We start from the raw sequence: 22,964 nt of genomic DNA on the forward strand, positions 1-22,964 counted from the left end.
GAGTAGTAGAATCCCATTTGGCAATAAGCCTGAGATAGGTCAAAAGATCATCCGGACCTCTAACAAACATCTCAACAACTTAACACAGCGTCACTTATTCACCATATTTCATCACCTTGATAGAATCATAAGTTACTATAATAGAGTCAGTTCACCCCTAACAACTGCAATCTGCCTCCAGCCTAAGTAGGGCCTGTGGAAAGCCAATGACCAGGAAGTTCAAGTGTAGTAGAATAGAAACTACAAAGAAAAATGAAAAGAAATATTTTTATATATTATGTATTATATGCAAATAACATTGGACATCTCATTCTAAATGTTACTTTGTTCCAGACCATACTGCAACATATGTATGAACCAGCTCAGAACACACAAATCACAGATGGGTGGTTTGTTTTAAGCATAAAAAAATCAAAGAATAGGAAAAAAAGACATATGACCAAGAACAGCAGCCACAGATGAAAACTGAAGCTCAGATTTCATGTCCTGGAAGATGTTTACACACCTGTCTCACAATTATGTCTACATGTGAAGTGATCGTGTCATCAATATTATCCTAAGTTTATTGAGCAAGTAAATAAGAATGCTACGTACAAATAAAACTGTGTCTTATTCTGTTTACTCTCCCCAACAACTCTATCAATTAAGTATTATCTCCTTTGTAAGAAGAGAAACTTGAGATTTAAGAGATTATTTTGTCCAAGATCATATCCAGGAAGAATAAGATCTGGGACTTGAACACAGGCTTATAAAACCCCAAATATATTGTATCCACTATTCTTTACCACCAAAAGATAAGAATACACTCTCTGGGGTTGGGGGTTGAAAATTAATAGCTAAAAGTATACTATGTGATGAGCCACTCAGAGAAAAAGAGTTAAGATTAAAAATCTAAGGCAATGTATTTGTTTCTCGGATGTGGAACCTACAGATTTAGCTCTGAAGTTGTATGCTACTTTACTAACTTACATTTAATTATAATCCAGATCTAGAGAGATAGGCACCTTCTGTGACTAACTGCTATTAACAAAAAGAGATCAGTATGTGCAAATCTGGGAAAAACAGTGCTACAGAAATTTTAAAGTACAAACAATGAAGATGTATGTCATTAAGGAAGGTTTCAGGTAGGATATACACAAATTAATCTATACATGTCCATAAAACACACCTTATTAAAAAAGCAAAATAACCATCAGATTTGAGGAGTAGAGTACAGAGGTGAATTTAGAGGGCAAGTTTAATAAGCCTAAAGATAGGGAATGAAAGTCTGAAATAAAGTTACCAGGGTGTATAGGGAAAGATATTAACTAAATCCTTAAATGAAAAATGAGACATTACAACTCAGGTAGAAAACAGGAATCTATAATGATTAAAGTGAGGAATGTATACCTCATCTTATAAAATATATGAAAACACAGATTATAATGGATAACTGGTTACTACTTATGTTCCAAAAGATCCCATACAGTACAAAATAATATAATAATAGATATTTATCAGTTTTTAAATAGCAAGTTACATTATAATTAACATTAATCCAACTGCGATATTTGTGTACAACTTTTAAATCTCTGAATTTGAGAATGCAAATGATAGACTTATCTTAGTTACTTAGAAAACTTACTTGCAGTTTTCAAGGTAACTGGTTGAATAGGCTTATGTTCACAAGGAACAACACAGAGGACATCTGGAAGTGAAAAGGAAAGTGTAAATAGATGGAAGTTTAAGGTCAAAGGTAAAATGAGGTCATCAGAAGAAGCAAGGAGGAGAAATAAAATATTAACAATACAGAAAAAACATGGTGATGGCACTAATCTCATGTCATGTAGGGCACCTTTTCCAGCTCATTCCATTTTTGGAGTGGTAACATTCCTCATTTCAGCCTTGGAATTCATATAATGAAACAAAAAATTAATCACAAACTAAAAATAATATTCTGGCAGAAAAATTCTTAGCCCACAACTAAGAAAACAGAGTATTTTAGGAGAAGCAGAATGATGAGGAATTACTCCAGATTAACCATCATATGAATGCAGCTAGGTGGGGCATTTGTGTCATTCCTGTTGAGACTGCCATTCCTGTTGAGTTCTCATAACAGACCAGTAGAGGCCATAACAGATCACATTCCCATAGAAGAACCATCCATGGTTAAGGAAGCCAACTAAGGATTCAATAAAATGATAAATTGGCTCACTTTAGCTTTCCAGTCCCAAGCTATCCAGAATTGTAGGTGCTGGCCAGAGAAAAAGCTATAGCAGAGAGGGATAAGCTTAGTCCTGACCAAGTATTTGCATCCCATATTTGTGCTGCTTTCAAAGCTGAATGCTGAAGCATCATTCAGTCCCTCGTGGTAGTTTGCAAGACAGCCCAAATCTCCGCAGTAACCCTTTACAAAATATTTTCTCAGAATACTTGGGGTCACAAAGGGTTTTCAGAACACTCCTTCATTAGGCATAAGTTAGAAATGGCTAGTTTCATTATACCAAGCCTTTTTCACTTGCCAGGCTTCCCCATGCTCCTCTGACTCACAGTGGTAAGATCATGCTCTACCCTTCACTATATACCAAGTGCCTGACTCTACCTGACTTCCAGGAATCAGAACAATCTGCCCCATCATGTAGACCTGTCTTAGATTTTTCAGACTCTGGTTGTCTTGTATTTGTTGTACTATAATCTGTTTCCTGACAATCTGACCATCTCCATTTCCCCTCCCTTTAATGGCTTCTTAAATAAATCATTTATGTGGGCAAACATTCTTACTGGGCCATTATATTGGACAATCTTATTACTTACTAGCCATATTTAGTACTTAATACTTACAGACCTGCGATGATCTCCCTCCTTTTATTTTCCAGTTAATTCCATTTTAACTATCAAGTCTTTATACAGCTGATTGTTATACATGGGACCTATTTATAGTTCAATGCAACAGTACAGACAATATAAGGAAAATAGGCTACTCTGCTTCTCAGGAAGGCCTGAAATCTAACCACTCTCCTCTTATACCCTTACACAAAGAGAAACATTAAACCATCTAACTTTATTTTAAATATCAATTATCACTTTGTTAAAAAGGTAAAATCCAGCAAATTGTATTTCTCAGGCTGTATCTCAGAGATATATGCAAAGAACTTATGAAGATGCATGTTCAATGGCTTAACCTAAATGGCATCCACAAGGAATGTCAATTTTAAAAAGAATGGTATAGAACTATAAATTCTAATATACGAAGATGCTCAAGATACGTTAAATGCAAAAAGCAAATTACAGATGATTAGTGTAACATGAGTCCTTCTAAGTATTTTTGTGTGTGTGTGAGAGAGAGAAGGGGGAAATGGGGGAAAGAAACTTTTTGCAATGATTACTCCATAGAGTGGGACTAGGAGGTAAGTAGACAAAGTTACACCCTTATTTATTGTTTGAACTTACCACTTTGTATAGTAGTTTCACAATGAAAATGCTAGTTTAAAAATTTTCATTTAATTGAAAAATCAATAGTAAATGGATGCGATTTTTTTTAAGGCAAGTTGAATCATCACGTTCTATCACTATACCAATTCTTAACAATTATATGGCATTGGCATTTTAAATAATTTTTTGGAGCTAAAGAAAGCATAAGAGATTTTCAGGTTAATTAAGGACCTGTAGACTACCAAGTTTGCATACATTTATTTCTATAAATTTGAAGTCTACTCTAAAAAAAAACTAACTCCAAGTAAGAATTATTAAGTATAATTGATAGTAAGTATATGAATATAATTCTATGTATCATTTGCAGTAGAGACATAGATTAAGATTTAGAAGAAATCTTAAAAGTGATCTAGTCCAAGCCTCCCAGCCAATTATTCAGGCAAAATAGGAAAACAACCAGCCTGCCAACCCCAATAGCCTGCAGAGGAGAGAGCGGACTGCCCTGAAGCTGAGAAACAGTCCTAGGAATTTAATATGACTATAAATGTCTCAAACCAAAAGAAATCAGACCATGTTGCAGGTTGATTTTAATGAACAAAAATCTCTGATAAAAACATTTAAATTTTATCAAATGCTTTAAAAACACACACACTGATCCCATTTCAATATATAATCTTTGAGCATTGTCTTTTTCACCTCAACATAATGGGTAAAGGGATTTCTAGATAAAACTTTGTATGTGAAAAAAAGACCCATAGTCGCACACACACACTGTACACACACACACACACACACACACACACACACACACACACACACACACACACGTGCGATCATTCTTTAAAAACAACAAAAATATATGGTAAAATGTGACTGGGATTGGAATGAATACCTTGTAATGCTTATGTAAGAGAACACTATGCGAGTAAAAGAACTTCTTATACCAAGAGAAGATGCAGGGGGGAAACAGAAAGTAGGGGTTAGCCTAACTCATGAATAAACAGTTTGAAAAGGTCATTCAAGAACAGTGAGTTTTGGGAGTTACAGATAATCCCTAGTTTTCACACCTCAAATTCTGTGAATCTGTTAACTGATGATGCTTAAAGGGCATCTATGTTCTCATTTTTTGTAGGTCTTGATTTGTTCATCATTATTTAGGTGTGGTTTGTCCCTTTCAGTAGTTGATTCCTCACCTCTCACTTAGAGTCATGTCCTAGTCACCAGCAGAGCCACAGCAAGAACAATGACTTACAGGGAACTGCAAGGGTGGCAGTAAGGGATGGCGGTTGGTAAGAGCCAGGCAGCCTTGTGCTGGGTGTCAGTGTCTCTACTTGCTAGCTGCCTGTTACTTTAGCAAACTGCTCAGCCACTATATGTCTCCATTTCCTCACCTTCACTTAGGGATCATTATTAGCTACTTCACACAGGCTTATTAAGAGGATTTAAACAAGATAATCCATTTAAAGAATTTATCACACTACCTGGAATAAGTAAATGCTAAATGAAGGTTAGCTATTACTATTAGTCATAGTATAACAGGGGAACCAAGGAAAAATTCTATTCTATCTGTGTATTTCTTCTCTTTGATGAGGTTTTCAAGGGCAGGGGCCAATTGTTGCAAAAAGCTAGTATGTTTGATGCAAAAGAGACTGAAGATCTAATCTAGTCCTAGGAATATAGATGTTCACTTTTATATTAGGAAAAAAGTTACATGGCTTCATATCACAAAATTTAACATCTTTCCATTCAACATTACACAAGTTTCATCATCATTATGCCCTACATACACCCTAAATGATCAGGAGTTTCTACTGATATTCAACAACAGGGTCCAGAAATTTTAACTAAGAAATAGCTGCAGAAATGCATGTTGGGCAATAATCTGTGCATGCCACAAGAGCTTGGACCAACACAGATGGCATAGATTCTGTCTCCATGGCTTGGACAACCCCACAGTCAAATGGGCCAGGTTCCTGCAGACCTTCAAATCTCCATTAGTGACCCCTTCAAGAGTGGAGTTTCCAAAAGGTAAAGGAAGCAGCAGCCACTGAGGTCTGGAATGCCCCACACCTACTTCAATATGATATGATAGCTATCACTGGTTTCTGCTGTAAGAAAAAGAGAGAGAGAGAGAGAGAATAATCTTCAGTCACCTCTAAATCACAGTGGGATTTTTAAAAAACATGGCAAGGTTCTTTTGAGAAGGAAAAAATAACCTCAACAGGACAAAGGGCAGCATACTTACTAGTTATAACAGAATACTTATAATAAATTGCACTATAAAAACAACATGCCTCAATTTCCTCATTTGTCCATGGAAGGTGGAAGAGCATGGCAGAGAGTCATCAGTTACACCTTTTCTACTCTGATAATGGCAAGAAGCCAAACACACAAAGGAACAATCTCTTAAAAATGTCACTTTGTCTCCTCAAATATTGTGGTTGATACTTTCCCTCTCTCCTCAAAGAAGTGAAGTATGAAAAAAATTCTTAAACTTCTTAGAGAGAGACATTTGTCTTAGTATTTTATTACCTTTCATTGTATCCAGAATAAAACAGGCTTCTTCCTGAAAGTTTTGTATCATCTGAAAAAAGCAAGAAAATTTGCTGATTACTAAGTACTTTAGTTTGTTGCACATTATTTGGACTATGTGGCTTTTCATTACATTGAATTTAATCGAAAAATAATCCTTTGTTTGGTTTCTCCCCTATTTCGTTTTTATTCTTAAAAGCTAAGCAGTCTAAAACAGTGGTCTTAAAATTGTAGTGTGCATTTTCCTGGGTTAACCTTTCCAAGGGGCAGGACACTGACAGGCCCATGGAGAAGAAGTGACTTCCAGGTCTTCAACTTCTGTATGTATTCTTTCCTAAAACTGCCTGAAAACATCTTGAGTTTTCCTTTCCCATTTTCCCTTCTCAAAATTTCTTCTCCCATTTTATAAAATAAAGGCATGAGTTTCACCCTCCTGGAATCCTACCAAAATGCACTGTGCTGGGGTATAACAGTCTTCAGGAAGCCAAAGTGTAACTGCAAACGTGAACTCTACTGACTGTGTAACTAACTCTTGTGTAAGACATGTGGTTTTCCAATTCTTTCCTTCCACTATGATTGAAAAGTGATCTAATCACAAATTGTCATATGACAAGTGATTCAAAATAATTTTTATAACATCGTTATATAATTTTTGGCACATAGCTCAGAAGTTAAAAAAAATATCCAGTGATGCTATTATATCCATTCTTGTCTATCAGTTTATGTGAATCAGGTTCAACAGCACTTAGATCTAGGGGAAAAAACAGAATGGAATCAATGCTGAATCTATTTCATTCTAGCAATAAAAGAGTATTCACCTATAGATTAATTAATTATGGGTGGGATTGGGGGTAAGGAATCAAACAATCTCAGCCATCTCATTAATAGGTCAATTCTTAATGTTCTTTTCTTAATGTTTAATAATCACTTATCAAAATATATAATATGTTTATATTAATTGATTGTATAATTATGGTGATAATTCTATTCAGAAAAGATAATTTTTCAATTTCAATTGAAACAAGTTTTTTTCTGAAACAAACATTTGTTTCAAAGCAACATGGTAGCATAATTAATAAAAGATATTCAAACATAAAAATAGGTTATGGTAAGAAAATTCTATAGAGGAAGTAAATGGGAATATGAGTTCAAGGAAACAAAGAAATGTTATAAAAATTCTGTTAAAGAAAAGTATATTCATGTATACTTTAAAACGGAAGAAGGTGATATTAAATCATGCTTATATTTAGCTTACATGGAATACACAGCAATGTAACCATTTCATTTTTAAATATCATATGCCCAGAAACAACACCTTTTGCAACTACTTAAAAACTTTTAAGCAAACTTAAAAATGTGCAAGGGATACATGGTATTTAAAAATTATTTTAGAAAGTAAGCAGGTGAAAACACTTGAAAAGCCCTGGTGCAGGAAAGCAGAGCACTCTACCCCGGGAGAACTGCTCTTGCTCTTGTCACATGCCCTGACAAACTGTTCTTGGTGACTCGGCTGTGCTGAAAATCTACCTCATCACTAATGAGCACATGGATTCCTGTTGGCCCCTGCTTGTAGATCTGGCTGATCTGGCAAGGGGAAATGCTGAAAAGCTGAGCAATTTTTTCTGTCAGTTCAGCAGCTGTCAGTTCTTCAAGATAGATGGCATGGTACACTGCAAAAGGGAGAGAGCAAGGTCAGTCAGTACAAAGTTTCTCTGCTCTCAGAGGTCTGATCACTCAGAATGCCCAGCTGTCTGCAGGACTCAGAGGCACACTGCCTGAGTTCAAATCATGCCTCAGCGATGTGATCTGAGGCAACTACTTAACATCCTTAAGCCTCATTTTCCTCATCTAAATGTTAGCAATAACAACAAAATCTACTGCAAAGAGGAGATACTAGTTGTACAAGTTAAAGCTTGCAGATGTGCTGAGAGTACTGCCTGCTATGTATTAGGAACTTATGAACATTAGCAGTTACCATTACTTCCAGCAAATGCTGAATCTGTTTGATAAATTCCCGCCACACATGCTCTAAGTCATATGTCACCTCTTCCTATCTGTCCCGGCCTGTCCAGAACAACCTACCAAAGAAAGTACCATCTGAGTCTCCATCCTCACGTTTCCGCTGCTGCTCCCTCAGCTGCAAGGATTCCTGACAAACATAAATGGTCAGCCGCGGGCGCACCATCCTAAGGAGGAAAATCATAGGTTGTGAGTCTTGTATTCTTCATGACAAGCACATTTTAGGGAAGAACTTGTGTGTCTAAATTACTACTGTAGAGCAAGGGTTGAAAACTGGCAGCCCTTGGGCCAGCACAGCTCATTTGCTTTATTAGCTCGCCATTGTCAGGGGTACATGTGTGTTTAAATTCATTCCAACAACAGCATGTGAACCTCTGAATTTGGGGTTTTTGAAAACTCAGATCTGTAGTCTGAGCCCCATTCTTACAATAAAATAATCAGCTGTTCTCCTTGCACGGTGCATGCATTCTTCAGTGTACCCCAGACCTGACTACCACTCATTTCCATGGGGCCTCTGCAGTCATTTTGAGTTTGTGAACTTTGATTAAAGGTGAACAATATTCAAAATGTATGAGTCACTGTTTCATGGGTCAGGTTCAAGATAGACCTTTTACTTAGAAACACTAATATAGTAAACTGGAGAATCTATTTCCCTCATTACCTTCTCCTAAGTAGCTGAAGCTTTCCTCCTATTCTTTCTTCTTTGACAATGGTATTCAATCACCTCTAATTTGGATCATCTTATTCCTTCCTATTTCTCAATTTCTCAACATTCTTTAGGTAACACAATAAAAAATGAAAGAGCCATTCTTTTGTCTCCACATCAACTCCTGAATTTCACCTCTTTCTTTAAATATTCCAAGATTACAGCCAACCTGATTCAATATCTTTTGTGATGTTCCCAAACATTAATACTTCACTATGTGTTTCATTATTTAGTCACTGCTTTGGTTCTGTGGCATTATTAACCCACATATTTTTCCCATCAATATTACTAGTACCTATTCAAAATGTAAATCCCAAATAGGAACTACAATTTACTCTGTATTATAAGTAGTATTTGAAAGTGGACACTTAAGTAATTCCTGTCCAAACTTAAGAATGACCTCACCTCCACTTAAAACTGATTCAAGGATTTTGCACCTGTTGTTACTTCTGCCTAGAACACTCTTCCCTCATATGACCCCATAGCTTCCAATCTTCTCATAATTCAGTTGAAATACCCACTCCTCAGAGAGGTCTTTTCTGACCTTATGCTGGGTGCTCCATAGGGGACAGCCTTCTTTTGTTTGTTTTCCTTCAAAGCACTAATCATTAGCCATAACACTTACTGTTTCTATCTTTATCTCTCTCCCTATTAGAAAGTAAACTCCACTATAGTGGTCAACTTGTCTATTTTGCTCACCAGTGTGTTCCCAGAGCCTATAACAATACTTGGTTCATAATAAGGACAATGAATATTTACTGAATGAAAAAACTACCTAAAAATGAAAAATGGGATATTATGGGGAATTCCCTGGATCAAATGTAGAAAAGGATAGTTTTCATCTTTGTTTATTTGGTACACTGCTGGCATTCAAAAGAATGTTTTGACAAGCTGTATTTAGCTGTGCAAAGAGTAATGTGAAGAGTCCCTAAATTCAAACCCATCTGAAATCCAACTGCATTGATATTTTAACACTAATTACATACCGGCCTTTTAGTGCATTAAAAAGTCTGATCCCATCTGCGGGGCCACAGATTTGGATTACATCATCTCTAGTTAGTTTCAATAAATCTGCCCCTGGAATAAATATTAAAAAAATGGGTGATAAAGGCAAAAATTCTCTTTGTTAATGACTATTAAAATGGGCTTTTACAAGGGCACCTCATTACTAGTATGCTGTATAGTCTATAATCTTTCGCATGGTGTATAAGGTCCTCCATGACCTAGCTCCTGCGTCCTCTCCTACCTCCATTCCCACCTAATTAACCTCTCCACTTAGCCCTATGCTTTCATCATACTGACCATGTCTAATAAGCAAATTGTTCCTCCTGCCTTGAAATATCCTCCCACTGTCCAACAGACTCCTCCTTGTCCCCCAAGACTCACCTCCTGCATCACATTCCCTAACTCCAGACCCTTCCCCAAATTTTGTACCACTTATCTACTGCATCACAACTATTTTTTCAGGGTTATATTTTGGTTTAGTTTGGCTTATTTTTTTGATACTAGATGGTGAATAATGAGGAAGTATGCCTTATCCATTAGTGTATTTCTACCATCCCTGGTGCACAGAAAATGATAAATAAAAGTAGAATGTACAAATGAAATACAATATAGTGATAAAAGGGGGAAATTTCAGGCTACCTGCAAATGCCGCCTTGATAAAATACTGTATGGAATATGCATTTTAAAAAGAGTTATACAGAATAAACATTTTTAAGTTAAACTGGGTTTAAACTAACATGCCTTTTTTAAGTATTTCACAGCACAGATGCAGCTAGTGAGAAAGTCTGAAAGGTTCTATGAAATTCATTTAATCAGAAAAATGCACTAAGATCACACACAGAGACACACATGAATACCAGGAGGCTCTAGAACATAAAAGAATACCCTGTGCTTAGAAAAACAAAAGGACAAGCAAATTTAACCTGAGAAGTTTGTAAAAAGCCTTGTGAATGTAGAAAAACGATTTCGATGCAACCACTGCTGAGCTTCCTGAGGTGTGGTTGTTGGCAAGAGGTTCTGAAAGAAAGAAACCATTTTTTTGGAGGGGGGTAGGTAATTAAAACGATTCATCTGTTACATCATTAGGTAGCACACAGCCAAACACACCCATACTCAGGCAGGCCTAGTTTGCTTGGAAGTTGTTTATACTACATCAGTCTTCTTCAACCATGCAAGATGTCCATGGAATTCCACCCTTATTTCCCCACCAGATTCTAAGTTCCTTAAATGCAAGGGCCCTGTATTACTTGTTTCTTATCTCCAGTCCCTAGCATAGTGTCTGGTTCATAGTCAAACTTCAATAAATGTTTGTATAATGAGTGAATAAGATGTTTATTATTGTAGATAATAACTTACAATAGTTGAGCATTTCTACTGCATTGCACAGTCATCAAAGTATTATTAGACATTGCAAATCACTTACATTTAACTTTAGACTTACATCTGTGACTGGCGGGGGTGGCTCTGGTTGGTGATTTGGTGAACCATTTCTAAAGAGACATTTTAAATGAAAGGATGAGTCCATGACACATACCAGGATTCATCATCTCATTCTTCATCCTCATAAATTTTAAGTTAGAGATTGAAAGGAATCTGTGCTCTCATAAAACATTCCTACTCTTAGACCCAACATTTCTATTATCTGTTAACCTAATGAAAAGACTTTATAGGGAGAAGGGGAGAGTAATTTGCAGCATTTTTTATTATTGGGGAAATTGAATAAATATCAAAATTTCTTAAGTTGGGACTGATTAGATAAGTTATGGCATAAATAATATTTAACTTAAGAAATATATGAGAATAGAAACTAAAAGTATCGGAACATAAACATAATCAATGTATTACTACTATATTAAATATACCAAGATATATACAAACATATACAGAAAAAAGTACTGGAAGAAAGCTTATGCAGTGCAATGTGACTGCATACTTTTATAATGGAAAACACCTCATTATTTTTTAAGCAGCTTCAAAAACTACTGCTAATTTGTGATCTACAGGCTGTCCCCACATCCTTGGTTTTTCCCTATACTTTCCTTTGCTCTGTAGGATGTCTCTTTCCATAATGCTTAGTTCTTTTACAGAAGAAAAATGTGAGCCTATTAATGAAGTAATGACGAGAGAAGAATTTTAAGAACACAGATTATAAATCCTATATATTATTTTAAATTGCCTATAAGTAGACTGCATAAGCCATTTGAATGGTAAGAGACTTTTTTTTCAAATTAGATCTTTTTCTTCTTTTTTCACCTTAGCTGCAAAATTCAAATTCAGGATCAAATTTAGTAATTAACTTATCTCAGAGCCCTAGTTATCTTCTATAACTTCTACCTATTTTTATCCTTAATTGTTACATTTTGAATATTTAAGCTACCTTAAAATTTTTAGAAGACTGAACATAGAGCCCACATAAATTAAAAAACAAACATTACCACCAAACAATATACTTGATCGTTATGTAGCCTATTTCAAATTACATTATGGTGTATATAGAATATGTGAGAAATGCTAAGACTATAAGACAACTTATTTTAAATGGAGTAGGCACCTGAACCAACTTTCAATTATCTTGATGGTAAAAGACAGTAAGACAAGATTAAATGCATCCCATAGATAATTCCAAACCTTCATTTTAGCTCATGTTCAACCTTCTTTTCCAATCAAAGATTCATAGAAATTAATGTAAGGATCATTCTTAATAAGCACCAAACAGTTTTAGTGTTCATACAACTGTGTTTAAATTCCTGATGACCATTCTGGTTAAAGTATGATTAGGAAGTGAAATGACCACAAGATGAGCAGTAATAGGGAGAAGTGAAAGATCTAGAAAAATCAGTCCCTCAATCACTAAAAACTAACCATAAATGCTATTTTCTAATGGGAGGAAAAAAGAGGCGAAAGGACTACATAAAACTCTCAGTCTCTTGTAAAGATAATACATAAACCCATCAAAGACTGACCAAATGGAAGTGCTTATTAATTTAGAAAAATTTTGTTCATGGAAAAATAATGGAAGAATATATACTTAGGACAAATACAACATAATTCCATTTCCCAGACTTACCCTTCCCCAAGAGAAAAACTGCTATGGGAACTATTGAAGCCAGGTGATGGGGAATTATTGACATATGTGATCTCAGGCCATGGAGAACACTAAAAACAAACGACAACTTAAATATGTAAAAGTACATTTAACTGTAGTGTTCCACTGAACACTTAAACATTATTACTTGAACAGCATATCTTGATCAAATCTTAGTTTAATAAGTAAAAGAGAATATACTCAGGATCAGTAAGTTTTGACAAGGCTGGAAAGTGGTAAGTTTTGTTTTTTTCTAATTGACATATAACACCGTACTAGTGTTAGGTTACAAATAACGATTAGATACATGTTTATTGTGGAAATTATTGGATTTTTTCTTTTAAAAATAAAAAGTATTGATTGAAACTGTCACCAAAAGAAATCCTTTTACCTCTGTGAGGATAGTTGTCTCATAGGAAGGTTGATATTTCTCCTTTTCGTGAGGTGTCCGTTTCTCCATTTTTTCTCTATCTGTTTTTTGTTTTCTATCTGCACCTTTAGGCTGAAATGAGAAATATTTTGTTACTTGTCTAAAAACTTAAACAGTCACATGTGAAACAAAGTTATATGTGCACTGACACAGAGACAAGATGCATCATTGCACCTAAGTTTGAAAATCAGAAATTTAAATGTTTGATGGAGTTGAAAAAGAACAAGATCTACAGCTATAAATATAGAAAGATCTCTAAAGCACATAGTTAACTGAACAAAGCAAGCCTCAAATAATTCATACAGTACAAACCTATTTATGTTTAAAAAAAAGTAATATCTACATATATGAATATATAAAAGTACAGAAGGGGACTAGAAGAATACATTCTAAATTATGGCAGCAGTTACTTCTGGGAAGAGGTTGGGGAATGGTAAAGAGGGACTTCAGTATCATGCTCTGATTAATTTTGTATTAATGAATATTTTATAATGAGAACATATTCATCCATGTGATAAAAATAAAGACCAAAATAAGGAAAGAAGATCAAGTATGAATATAATCAAAACTTAACTTTTCATCATTTTTGTGAGTTTTTACAAGAGCTTATAATTTCAACAAGCTTTAAGAGCTTTCAATGGAAATCCATGTTTTTGCCTCTAGCTCCCTTATCCAAGTTCCCCTTTCTCCCATGACAATCCCCATTTACATTTCTTTACCAGGCATCTGAGTAATTATTTCAATAACTCTAGCTTAGACTGAGTTTTCATAGCTTTTTTAAAAAGACAAGTGGACTTTCTGACTTGGTAGCTAATGTTAAATTAGAAAGATAAGAAAAAAGGATACAAGGACCAACACAATGCCCAGAAAAACCTTGAAGACTTTGATCTGGCAGCTAGCTGAGTGTAAGTGCTCTGTATATTCCCCGTTTTCATTCTCCTTGAAGGTATCTATTTGTACTCGGAATGGCACTCCCTTTTCTCCACCATGTTTCCTCATAGTGAATTCTGTGCTAATACAGTGCACCTGAAAAGAATTCAACATCCAAGTTTCAGTACTGCTAGCTAGCCAAACCAGTTAGCAACAGTTCTGAGCAACTACTCACACCAAAACCTTAAAAAAATCCCCCAAAACACCTACAAGAAAACATCTAGTCCCTTTTTGATCTTGAAGAATTTAATGGACAAAATAAGGAAAACTTAAATGACTCACAAATGCAAACAAAGTAAATGTACAGATCTAATGCTAACAAAAGCTACTGTGAGGAACTAAACTCATTAACTGCTTTGGACAATAGAGTTAATATAAAAGACAAATGACTTCTGTTAGTAAAAGGTTTCTGGACTAAAAGGTAGATTTTAGAAAGTAGAGTCATTGTCCATGCTGGGAAAATAGTAAATGTGAAAGCTCATGGGCAATAAAGGGAAAAATAGTGTGCTTGGCAACTGAGTAAAGTCTAAGAGCTTGGTGAATCTTAACAGCAGAACCTTGATCAACCACAAACTAGCATGGGCAAGTTAATTTCTCTAAGCCTCAAAGACTATATCCTTATTGTTCAAAATCTTAAATAAAATTATGTATATGAAGTATTTACTTAACACAGTGACTATCTCATGGGAAGTACTCAATAAACCATACTTATCATTATTAGAAATTAGAATTTTTAAGGACTCTACCCAATGGACATAATCAGATAGGCAAATAAATTTTAAGTGTAAAGATGTTGAAAATAGCTTTATGGATAACAGTGGAAATTTAGGACAACCTAAATGCCAAATAACAGGGGAGTTATGGTATATCCAAAGAATACAATATGATAAAGCATTTTTGGGTAATACAAATAAATAAACTGGGGATATCAGAAGGGCAATTCAGAAATTCCTCACTGCTCTCAGGCATATATTGAAGAGTCTGGACTTGATAGGCTGCAACCCTGTAGAGATTTCAAATTCAACATGTTTTATCCTTCAAGAAACAAACTGGTAGTAAGAAATGCTCTTCAAAAGTGGAACCCCATCTGCTATGCCTTACCTGAATAAACACAGATGTCCTCTTTGCAGGGTCCCAAAGGAATTCCACTGTGTTCAGTTGGGTTGGATTAGCCCTAGGATCGATTATACCCACAGACATTGGTATATCTGAGAAATAAATTAGCAATTAGTGAAAAATTCTGAGGGCTACTGGGATTAAAGAAGAGAACACTGATTCATGTATTACTTGGTCCCCAGTTACCAAAGTGTTTATCAATCACACCCAAAACTTCTTTTTGCCAATGAAAAGGGTTTAACTAGAGCTAAAATTGATCTAAGTAGTTTCCTTCTGAGTGTCTTTTTGCCACTTTAAAAAGACTTTAAAATAAGACAATTTAAAAGTGGTTTGCCAGAATTCTACTTAAAGGTAGATTCAGTCTACATACTAGCTCTAGAGTCATGAAGATTGTAATATAATCTGCTCCACTTAGAGTCTTAAGATTAGTGTTACTATTAGAAGTACACTAAAGGACTGCTGGAGAAGGATAAAGCAGAGTGTCTGAAAAAAGGCAGAATGCATTGAATCACAGATAGAAGTGGGAATAATTAAACATAAAGAATAATGCTGACTTATGGAGCCATCAAATAATGTTGTAACAGAGTGACAAGCTTTACATTCAAGAGGGAAGCAAAAATGAAAGGGTTTTAGTGGAATTTGGCTTTCCATTCCACATGGCATGTACTCAAATATCATTCTCTGACTTCTCCTATTAATATTCAAACTGGGGGATGTGGCCAGCCTGATATTTATTATCATTATCATAACCACACTATAACTATACTCCTGTTTTAGGATCAATGATTCAAACAAGAAAGCATTAGGTGGGTCTGACAACGTTAGTTGTGTTGGATTCATCCTAAGGTCAACTCATCAAATAGATATCGGGATATCTGCATGAGAACCAGTGTTTTCTCAGGCAAAATTAGTATTTAGATTTAACAACTAGATTTAATAATAGGAGATAATAACCAATAGGATATCAAAGACATAGATGCTGGGAGTAAAAGGACATTCATGAAGAGAAGACTGCATGTATGTTTATAAAGAGCCTTCCCTCATGTCATATGATTTAAGAAAAACAAATTCTACTATGTGTAGCAAAATTGCAGGAAAAAAACCCGAACTGCAATCCAAGAGACATAGAATCTAATTCCAGGTCTCTTTACTTTAGGTAAGACAAATCACCAATCTGGCTCTCAGGTATCAGTAACATAAAAGAACTTGCAGCATTTTGGGAAAATACCTGGCTCCTTTACATACTACTCAAAACAAGTATCACACCAGAAAAGACAAAATAATCTTGAACAATAATGAAGTTGGAGGTCTTAAATGTCCCAATTTCAAAACCTACTACAAAGTTACCACTATCAAAACAGTGTGGTACTCCAGTTAACTCCACTCCTAGAAATTTACCCAAAAAAACATAGTCCCTGATTCAAAAAGACATATGTACCCCTATGTTTATCACACCACTATTTATAATAGCCAAGAAATGGAAGCAACCTAAGTGTTCATTAGTAGATGAATGGATAAAGATGTGGTACGTACATACAATGGAATACTATTCAACCATAAAAAGAAAAGAAATCCTCCCATTTGCAACAACATGTATGGATCTAGAGGGTATTATGCTCAGTGAAATAAGCCAGGTGGAGAAAGACAAATACCAAATGATGTCACTTATTTGTGGAGTATAATAACAAAGCAAAACAGAAGGAAGAAAACAGCAGTAGACTCATAGACACTGAGAAAGGACTACTGGTTATCAAGGGAGAGGGGTGGGGGAGAGGGAAGGAAGGGGATAAAGAGGAACAATAATTCACAACCACAGTGTAAGTTGGTCACAGGGATGGTAGTACAGCATTGAGAATACAGTTAATGATTCTGTAATATCTTATTATGTTGACAGATAGTAACTACACTAGAAGGGTAAGGATTTAATAATATGGATAACTGTTGAACCATTGTGTTGTATAATTGAAACCAACATAAGATTGTATACCAATAATACTTTAATAAAAAAATTAAAAATTAAAAAACAGTGTGGTACTGGCATAAAGGTGGCCATACAGACAAATAGAACAGAATAAAGGGTCCAGAAATAAATCCTCACATATATGATCAAATGATTTTCGACAAAGGTGCCAAGAGCATTCCATGGGGAAAGAATAGTCTTTTCAACAAATGGTGTTGGGAAAACTGGGTATTCATATGCAAGCAATGAAGTCAAACCCTTTACACCATTTACAAAAATTAACTAAAAATTGGATCAAACATCTAAATGTAAGATCTGAAACTGTAAAACTCTCAGGAGAAAGCACACCAGGAAAAGCTTCCAGACACTGGATTTTGCCTCGATTTCTTAGCTATAACACAAAAAGCACAAGCAATTTAAAAAAAAAGTTAACTGTATTACATCATAATTTAAAATTTTTGTGCATTAAAGGATATTACAACACAGTGAAAAGACAACCCACACAGGATGGAAGAAAAGGTTACAAATCATGTATCTAATATGGGATTATTATCCATAAAATACAAAAAACTTCCATAACTCAACAACAAAACCAACCAACCAGATCCAAAAATGGGCAAAGGACTTGAATACACATTCCTCCAAAGAAGACATACAAATAACCAATCAGCACAAGAAAGGATGCCCAACATCACTAATCATCATTTTACATTTATTACAATGGCAAGAAAGAACGAAAGGAAAGAACAAAAGAAAGAGCAAGCAAGTGTTGACAAGGAGGTAGAGTAATTAGAATCCTGTTCACTTCCGATGGGAATGTAAAATATGCAGCTGCTTTGCAAAATAATTCAGTGGCTCCTCAAAAAATTAAAAATAGATACTGTATGATCTAGCAATTCCACTTCTGGTTATATGTCTGAAAGAACTGAAATATGGAACAAATATTTGTACACCCATGTTCACAGCAGCATTATTCACAATAGCCCAAAGGTGGAGTCAACCCAAATGTCTGCTGAGGGATGAATGGAGATAAACATGTACACAAAGGAATATTACTCAGCCTTAAAAAGGGAAGAAACTCTGACACATGCTGCTACATGGAAGAATCCTGAAGACTACACTAAGTGAAATAAGCCAATCACAAAAAGACAAATGCTGGATGATTTTACTTATATGAGCACCAAGAGTAATCAAATCCATACAGACAAAGGGTAGAATGGTGGTTACCAGGGGCTGGGGAAAGGAAGAAATGCAGTTATTATTTCATGAGTACACAGTTTCAGCTTTGTAAGATGAAAAAAGCTCTGGAGATGGTTGGTAGCTGGTGGCTGCACAACAATGTAAATGTACTTAATGCCGCTGACCTGTATACTTAAAAATAGTAAAAATAGTTAAAATAGTTAAAATTTTGTTATATATATTTTATCACAGAAAAATTTTTTTAAAAATCACCCTCAGGTAATGAATGTAACTGTTATGAAACTGATATATCTATATTTCCAACTTTGATTTTAGTATTGTCATACTGGTAATTTTTTATGCTTAGTGTATACCACTTCCAGGTTCATGCTAATTGAGCCCCTGAAGCATTTTGAATCAAGGTAAACATCAAGAAAAGAAAGCCAATTCTCAGACCACGCTAATAGGCTTTCCAGGGCAACAGATTCTCTTAATTCACCTATGTCAAGAATTCTATCTCCAGGTCGGTTCCACCTCCAGCCCTCCAGCTGCTGATGCTCGGTGTATTGAAGCCGTCTGTCATGGAACACTACACGGAATATACTCTGAAAGGAGGCAAAAAAATCAAATGATAACAAGATCCCTTAATAATCAGTGCTGACAAAGGAAAGCTAGCAAGAGTCACTCCCATTTGGGTTTCTAGATACAACCTAAAATTACTTTTCTTAAGACCTGTTTCCTTCTAAACTCACATCATACCAAGGTCTATTTCAGGGAAAACTTTATAAATGCTCAGATATAACCTTTATAGTTAACTGATACCATATTTAAAACTTGGCTTAAACATCAGACCTATGGTAACTAGGCATAAAGGGCTGTTACTGGTAGCATTTCTATGCCCTGTCACATAATATTTAGTTCAGCAGTTCAGATGTGTATGAAAAACTTATGTCCTCTGCTTGCTAACTACCATACAACCTGTAAACAGAGAGGGCAGTAGGAACTATTTCCATCACCATCCTTTTGTTACTCTTACTTTGTGGAGGTGCTTATTAATATCCCTTCCACTACCTTTTACCACTGCTGACTAAATTCCTCTGTCCCAATCATGCTGTGAATGCATTACTGTCAGTCTAGCCTAAGAAAACTGCTATTATCAGTAGTAGCTTCTGTTTACTTTGATATTAGACCAAGTATCCCAAGACACTGGAGCTTCTCTAAAGATCTCAAGGGAGTTATTTTCTTCCACCTGATAAGAACCTCACTGAGCAAGAATACCACAACATGGAACGATTAGCCTTCTGTTTCTGCAGCTTTGATAAGTCCATGTGAATGGGGGGCTTACCTTGACCCCAAAGAAATAACACAACAGTTTACCACTCTGCTAGCAAATTGTAGCAGGTAAGAGACACCACCAAGCCCTTGATGGAAGCAAAATCAAATTATCCAAAAAGAGTTGGGAAAAGGATATTATGCAGAAGGAATGATTTACTCATTTTCTTTTACCTTCACCAACTTGCCATTAATTTCTGGGAGCTCTCCAAGTTTCCTATTGTCTAGCATACGAATTTCATAAGACTGTCCTGAAAGAAAAAGTAACTATGTATTATATTATCATAAATTAACTTTGCAGGATTCAGAAAGAATAGAATTCAGCTGATTGAATATACAAGGATATAATATCATTAGTATTGGTAACAACAACTATAATCCTTTAGCATATGCTAGGCACCATACTAAGTGTTTTCATGCATTATACCATTTAGTTGATACAACTCTTTAAGGTATTATCAATCCTAGTTTCACAGCTATGGAACTTAAAACATAAAGAGTATGAGCAACTTGTCCAAAGCTACACAAGTAGTAAATAACAGAGCTGGACAGAGTAATACTTCTCAGACAGTAATTGTTGCAACAGAGAAGTCTAGGGAATATATGGTTTAGATAGAAAGAATGAAATAGGAACTAAAAATGGGCAGGTAGACAAAAGAAGCCATAAATATATATCAACTATGACATTAAAACAAAAATATCTGATGTAAGGCTTCGACTTTGACAAGTTACACTAGAAAGATATACTTTTTACATATAATTGTACCTAATAAAATATCATGAGTCTATCAGGTCTGCAATGAGTAAGGAAGCATCTAACCTTGATTAAGATATGTCAGGGTTTCGTCATGGAGTTTCACTGCTGGAGAGGTGGCAGCGCAAAGCACATATTGAAATGGTAGGATTTTATTCTCATTATCAGGGGGTAAACTTGACTCTTCTTGCTTGAAAATGGGCAATGCGAGGACATCACTAAAATAAGACAAACAAATGACTTAACATCTGACAATGTGCATGAGCAGATTTATTATTAGAACAATTTAACTGCTTTTGGAAATCCATAAGTATTACTCACTTTGGTGAAATTTCTTTCCAGTCATTCAGATAACCTGCTGTGATATCCCCCTGACCACAACAATATGGGAAATGCCAGAAATTCGCTGCTAAAACCACCTAAGTGTTCAAAGAGAACAGTTCTAGGAATCATAGGGATTCTTATAAGGGCTCTGAAAATTGTATGCAGGGTTCCAAAATGTCAATTTAGGACATTCAGAAATGTATTTGTCTTAGAAAGGTACCAACTGCAGTATTTTATAACCATATCAGCTAATCTACTTAAGGGCTAAGACAAGAGTCAGAATTCCTAGAAGCCACATAAACAGGACAAATCAATGCTCACTATATATTTCAAGGTCAGCTTACATTCTGCGGAATACAACCAATATTGAGATATCTTTGCCAGCTACCTCCTCCTAGAAAAAGCTTCTTCTGTCTTTATCAGAGTATCTTAAACCTGAAACCAAAGGCACACATCCAGCACTACTCATTCTGAGGTGCAAGCGGAAGCGTACTAGACCAGGAAGCTTAGGCAAATCTTAGGGCAAGCTTTCTTGAGTCTTCATTGCTTCATCAATGGAACCATATTTGCTGTCCAGAGTAAGTATATGAAAAAATATTTTGAAAAACTAGTGGCTAAAATGGATACAAAGGATTAATAATAAGTTTCCTTCATAAACTCTAGCTGTGGATTAGTGGGAAAGACTATCTTGGGCCTTGGAGAACTACTGTCATGATCAGCATTCACCCAGACCAAACTTCAAAAGGATCTTATGAGATATGCCAAATTAAGGAGTATTTCCAATTATTTCAACACATGCTGCAAGATTCTAGAAAAAGATGGATTTTAATTTACTTTAAAGAGTATGTACATGTACTCACTACAACAGCAAAAATTAAAAAGAATGAGAACCCAAATGTTGGCAGGGATATGGAGCAACCAGAACTCTTATACTTTGCCAGTAGGAATGTAAAATGATACAATCACTTTAGAAAAAGGTTTGGCAGTTTGTTATAAAAGTAACGCATCTGCCTTTTGATCCAGCAATTCCACTCATAAGTGTTCATCTAAAAGAAATGAAAACACAAGTCCACCCAAAGACTTGTACATGAATGTTCACAGCATAAAAGCAAAAACTGGAAAGAATCCAAATGTTCCTAATTAAGAGAATGGATGAACTAATTCTATTATATTCATACAATGGAATATCTCTCAGCAAAACAAAGGAATCCAACAACATAGATTAATCTAACAGACTTAATACTGAACAAACCAGACAAGGAGATTATATAATGTATGATTCCATTTATTTATTTATTAAAATTTTTTATTAAGGTATGATTGATATACACTCTTATGACGGTTTCACATGAAAAAACAATGTGGTTACTACATTTACCCATATTATCAAGTCCCCACCCATGGACAATGCAGTCACTGTCCATCAGTGCAGCAAGATGCCACAGATCCACTATGTCCCTTCTCTGTGACACACTGTACTCCCCGTGATCCCCCACACCATGTGTACTAAACATAATACCCCTCAGTCCCCTTCTCCCTCCCTCCCCCCACTCCCCCCCACACCCCTCCCCTTTGGTAACCACTAGTTCATTCTTGGAGTCTGTGAGTCTGCTGACATTTTGTCCCTTCAGTTTTGCTTCATTGTTATACTCCACAAATGAGGGAAATCATTTGGCATTTGTCTTTCTCCGCCTGGCTTATTTCACTGAGTATAATGTCCTCCAGCTCCATCCACGTTGTTGCAAATGGTAGGATTTGTTTCTTTCTTATGGCTAATATTCCATTGTATATATGTACCACATCTTCTTTAGCCATTCATCTACAGATGGACACTTAGGTTGCTTCCATATCTTGGCTATTGTAAAAAAGCTGCGATAAACATAGGGGTGCATATGTCTTTTTGAATCTGAGAAGTTCTATTCTTTGGGTATATTCCAAGAAGTGGGATTCCAGGGTCAAATGGTATTTTTAGTTTTAGTTTTTTGAGGAACCTCCATATCGCTTTCCACAATGGCTGAACTAGCTTACATTCCTACCAGCAGTGTAGGAGGGTTCCCCTTTCTCAGCATCCTCGCCAACATTTGTTGTTCTTAGTCTTTTCGATGCTGGCCATCTTACTGGTGTAAGGTGATATCTCATTGTGGCTGTATGATTTCATTTAAATAATGTTCTAAAACAGGC

The 22,964-nt window shown here is 35.5% G+C and overlaps 1 protein-coding gene across 7 annotated transcripts in view; it reads right to left on the reverse strand.

Moving 5' to 3' along the window:
- Window positions 1-3,980: 3,980 nt before the first annotated feature.
- TFCP2 (transcription factor CP2) overlaps window positions 3,981-22,964 on the reverse strand; it is a 72,205-nt gene continuing 53,221 nt past the window's right edge. For 2 of the 7 annotated variants that reach the window (XM_036915090.2, XM_036915094.2), the window contains 14 exons: window positions 20,526-20,677; window positions 19,880-19,956; window positions 18,873-18,978; window positions 15,220-15,326; window positions 14,062-14,214; window positions 13,150-13,260; window positions 12,741-12,829; window positions 11,097-11,163; window positions 10,597-10,690; window positions 9,655-9,745; window positions 8,026-8,129; window positions 7,471-7,613; window positions 5,944-5,995; window positions 3,981-5,519 (listed from right to left, as the gene is read on the reverse strand). In XM_036915090.2, coding sequence (XP_036770985.1) covers window positions 5,482-5,519; window positions 5,944-5,995; window positions 7,471-7,613; window positions 8,026-8,129; window positions 9,655-9,745; window positions 10,597-10,690; window positions 11,097-11,163; window positions 12,741-12,829; window positions 13,150-13,260; window positions 14,062-14,214; window positions 15,220-15,326; window positions 18,873-18,978; window positions 19,880-19,956; window positions 20,526-20,677 — 1,384 coding nt within the window. In that variant the 3' untranslated portion in view covers window positions 3,981-5,481. The remainder of the gene's footprint in view (window positions 5,520-5,943; window positions 5,996-7,470; window positions 7,614-8,025; window positions 8,130-9,654; window positions 9,746-10,596; window positions 10,691-11,096; window positions 11,164-12,740; window positions 12,830-13,149; window positions 13,261-14,061; window positions 14,215-15,219; window positions 15,327-18,872; window positions 18,979-19,879; window positions 19,957-20,525; window positions 20,678-22,964) is intronic. The other 5 variants (XM_036915091.2, XM_036915093.2, XM_036915092.2 and 2 more) reach the window with 5 other exon arrangements.

This window comes from Manis pentadactyla, chromosome 10 (assembly GCF_030020395.1).
Source record: "Manis pentadactyla isolate mManPen7 chromosome 10, mManPen7.hap1, whole genome shotgun sequence".
Lineage (NCBI taxonomy): Eukaryota > Metazoa > Chordata > Mammalia > Pholidota > Manidae > Manis > Manis pentadactyla.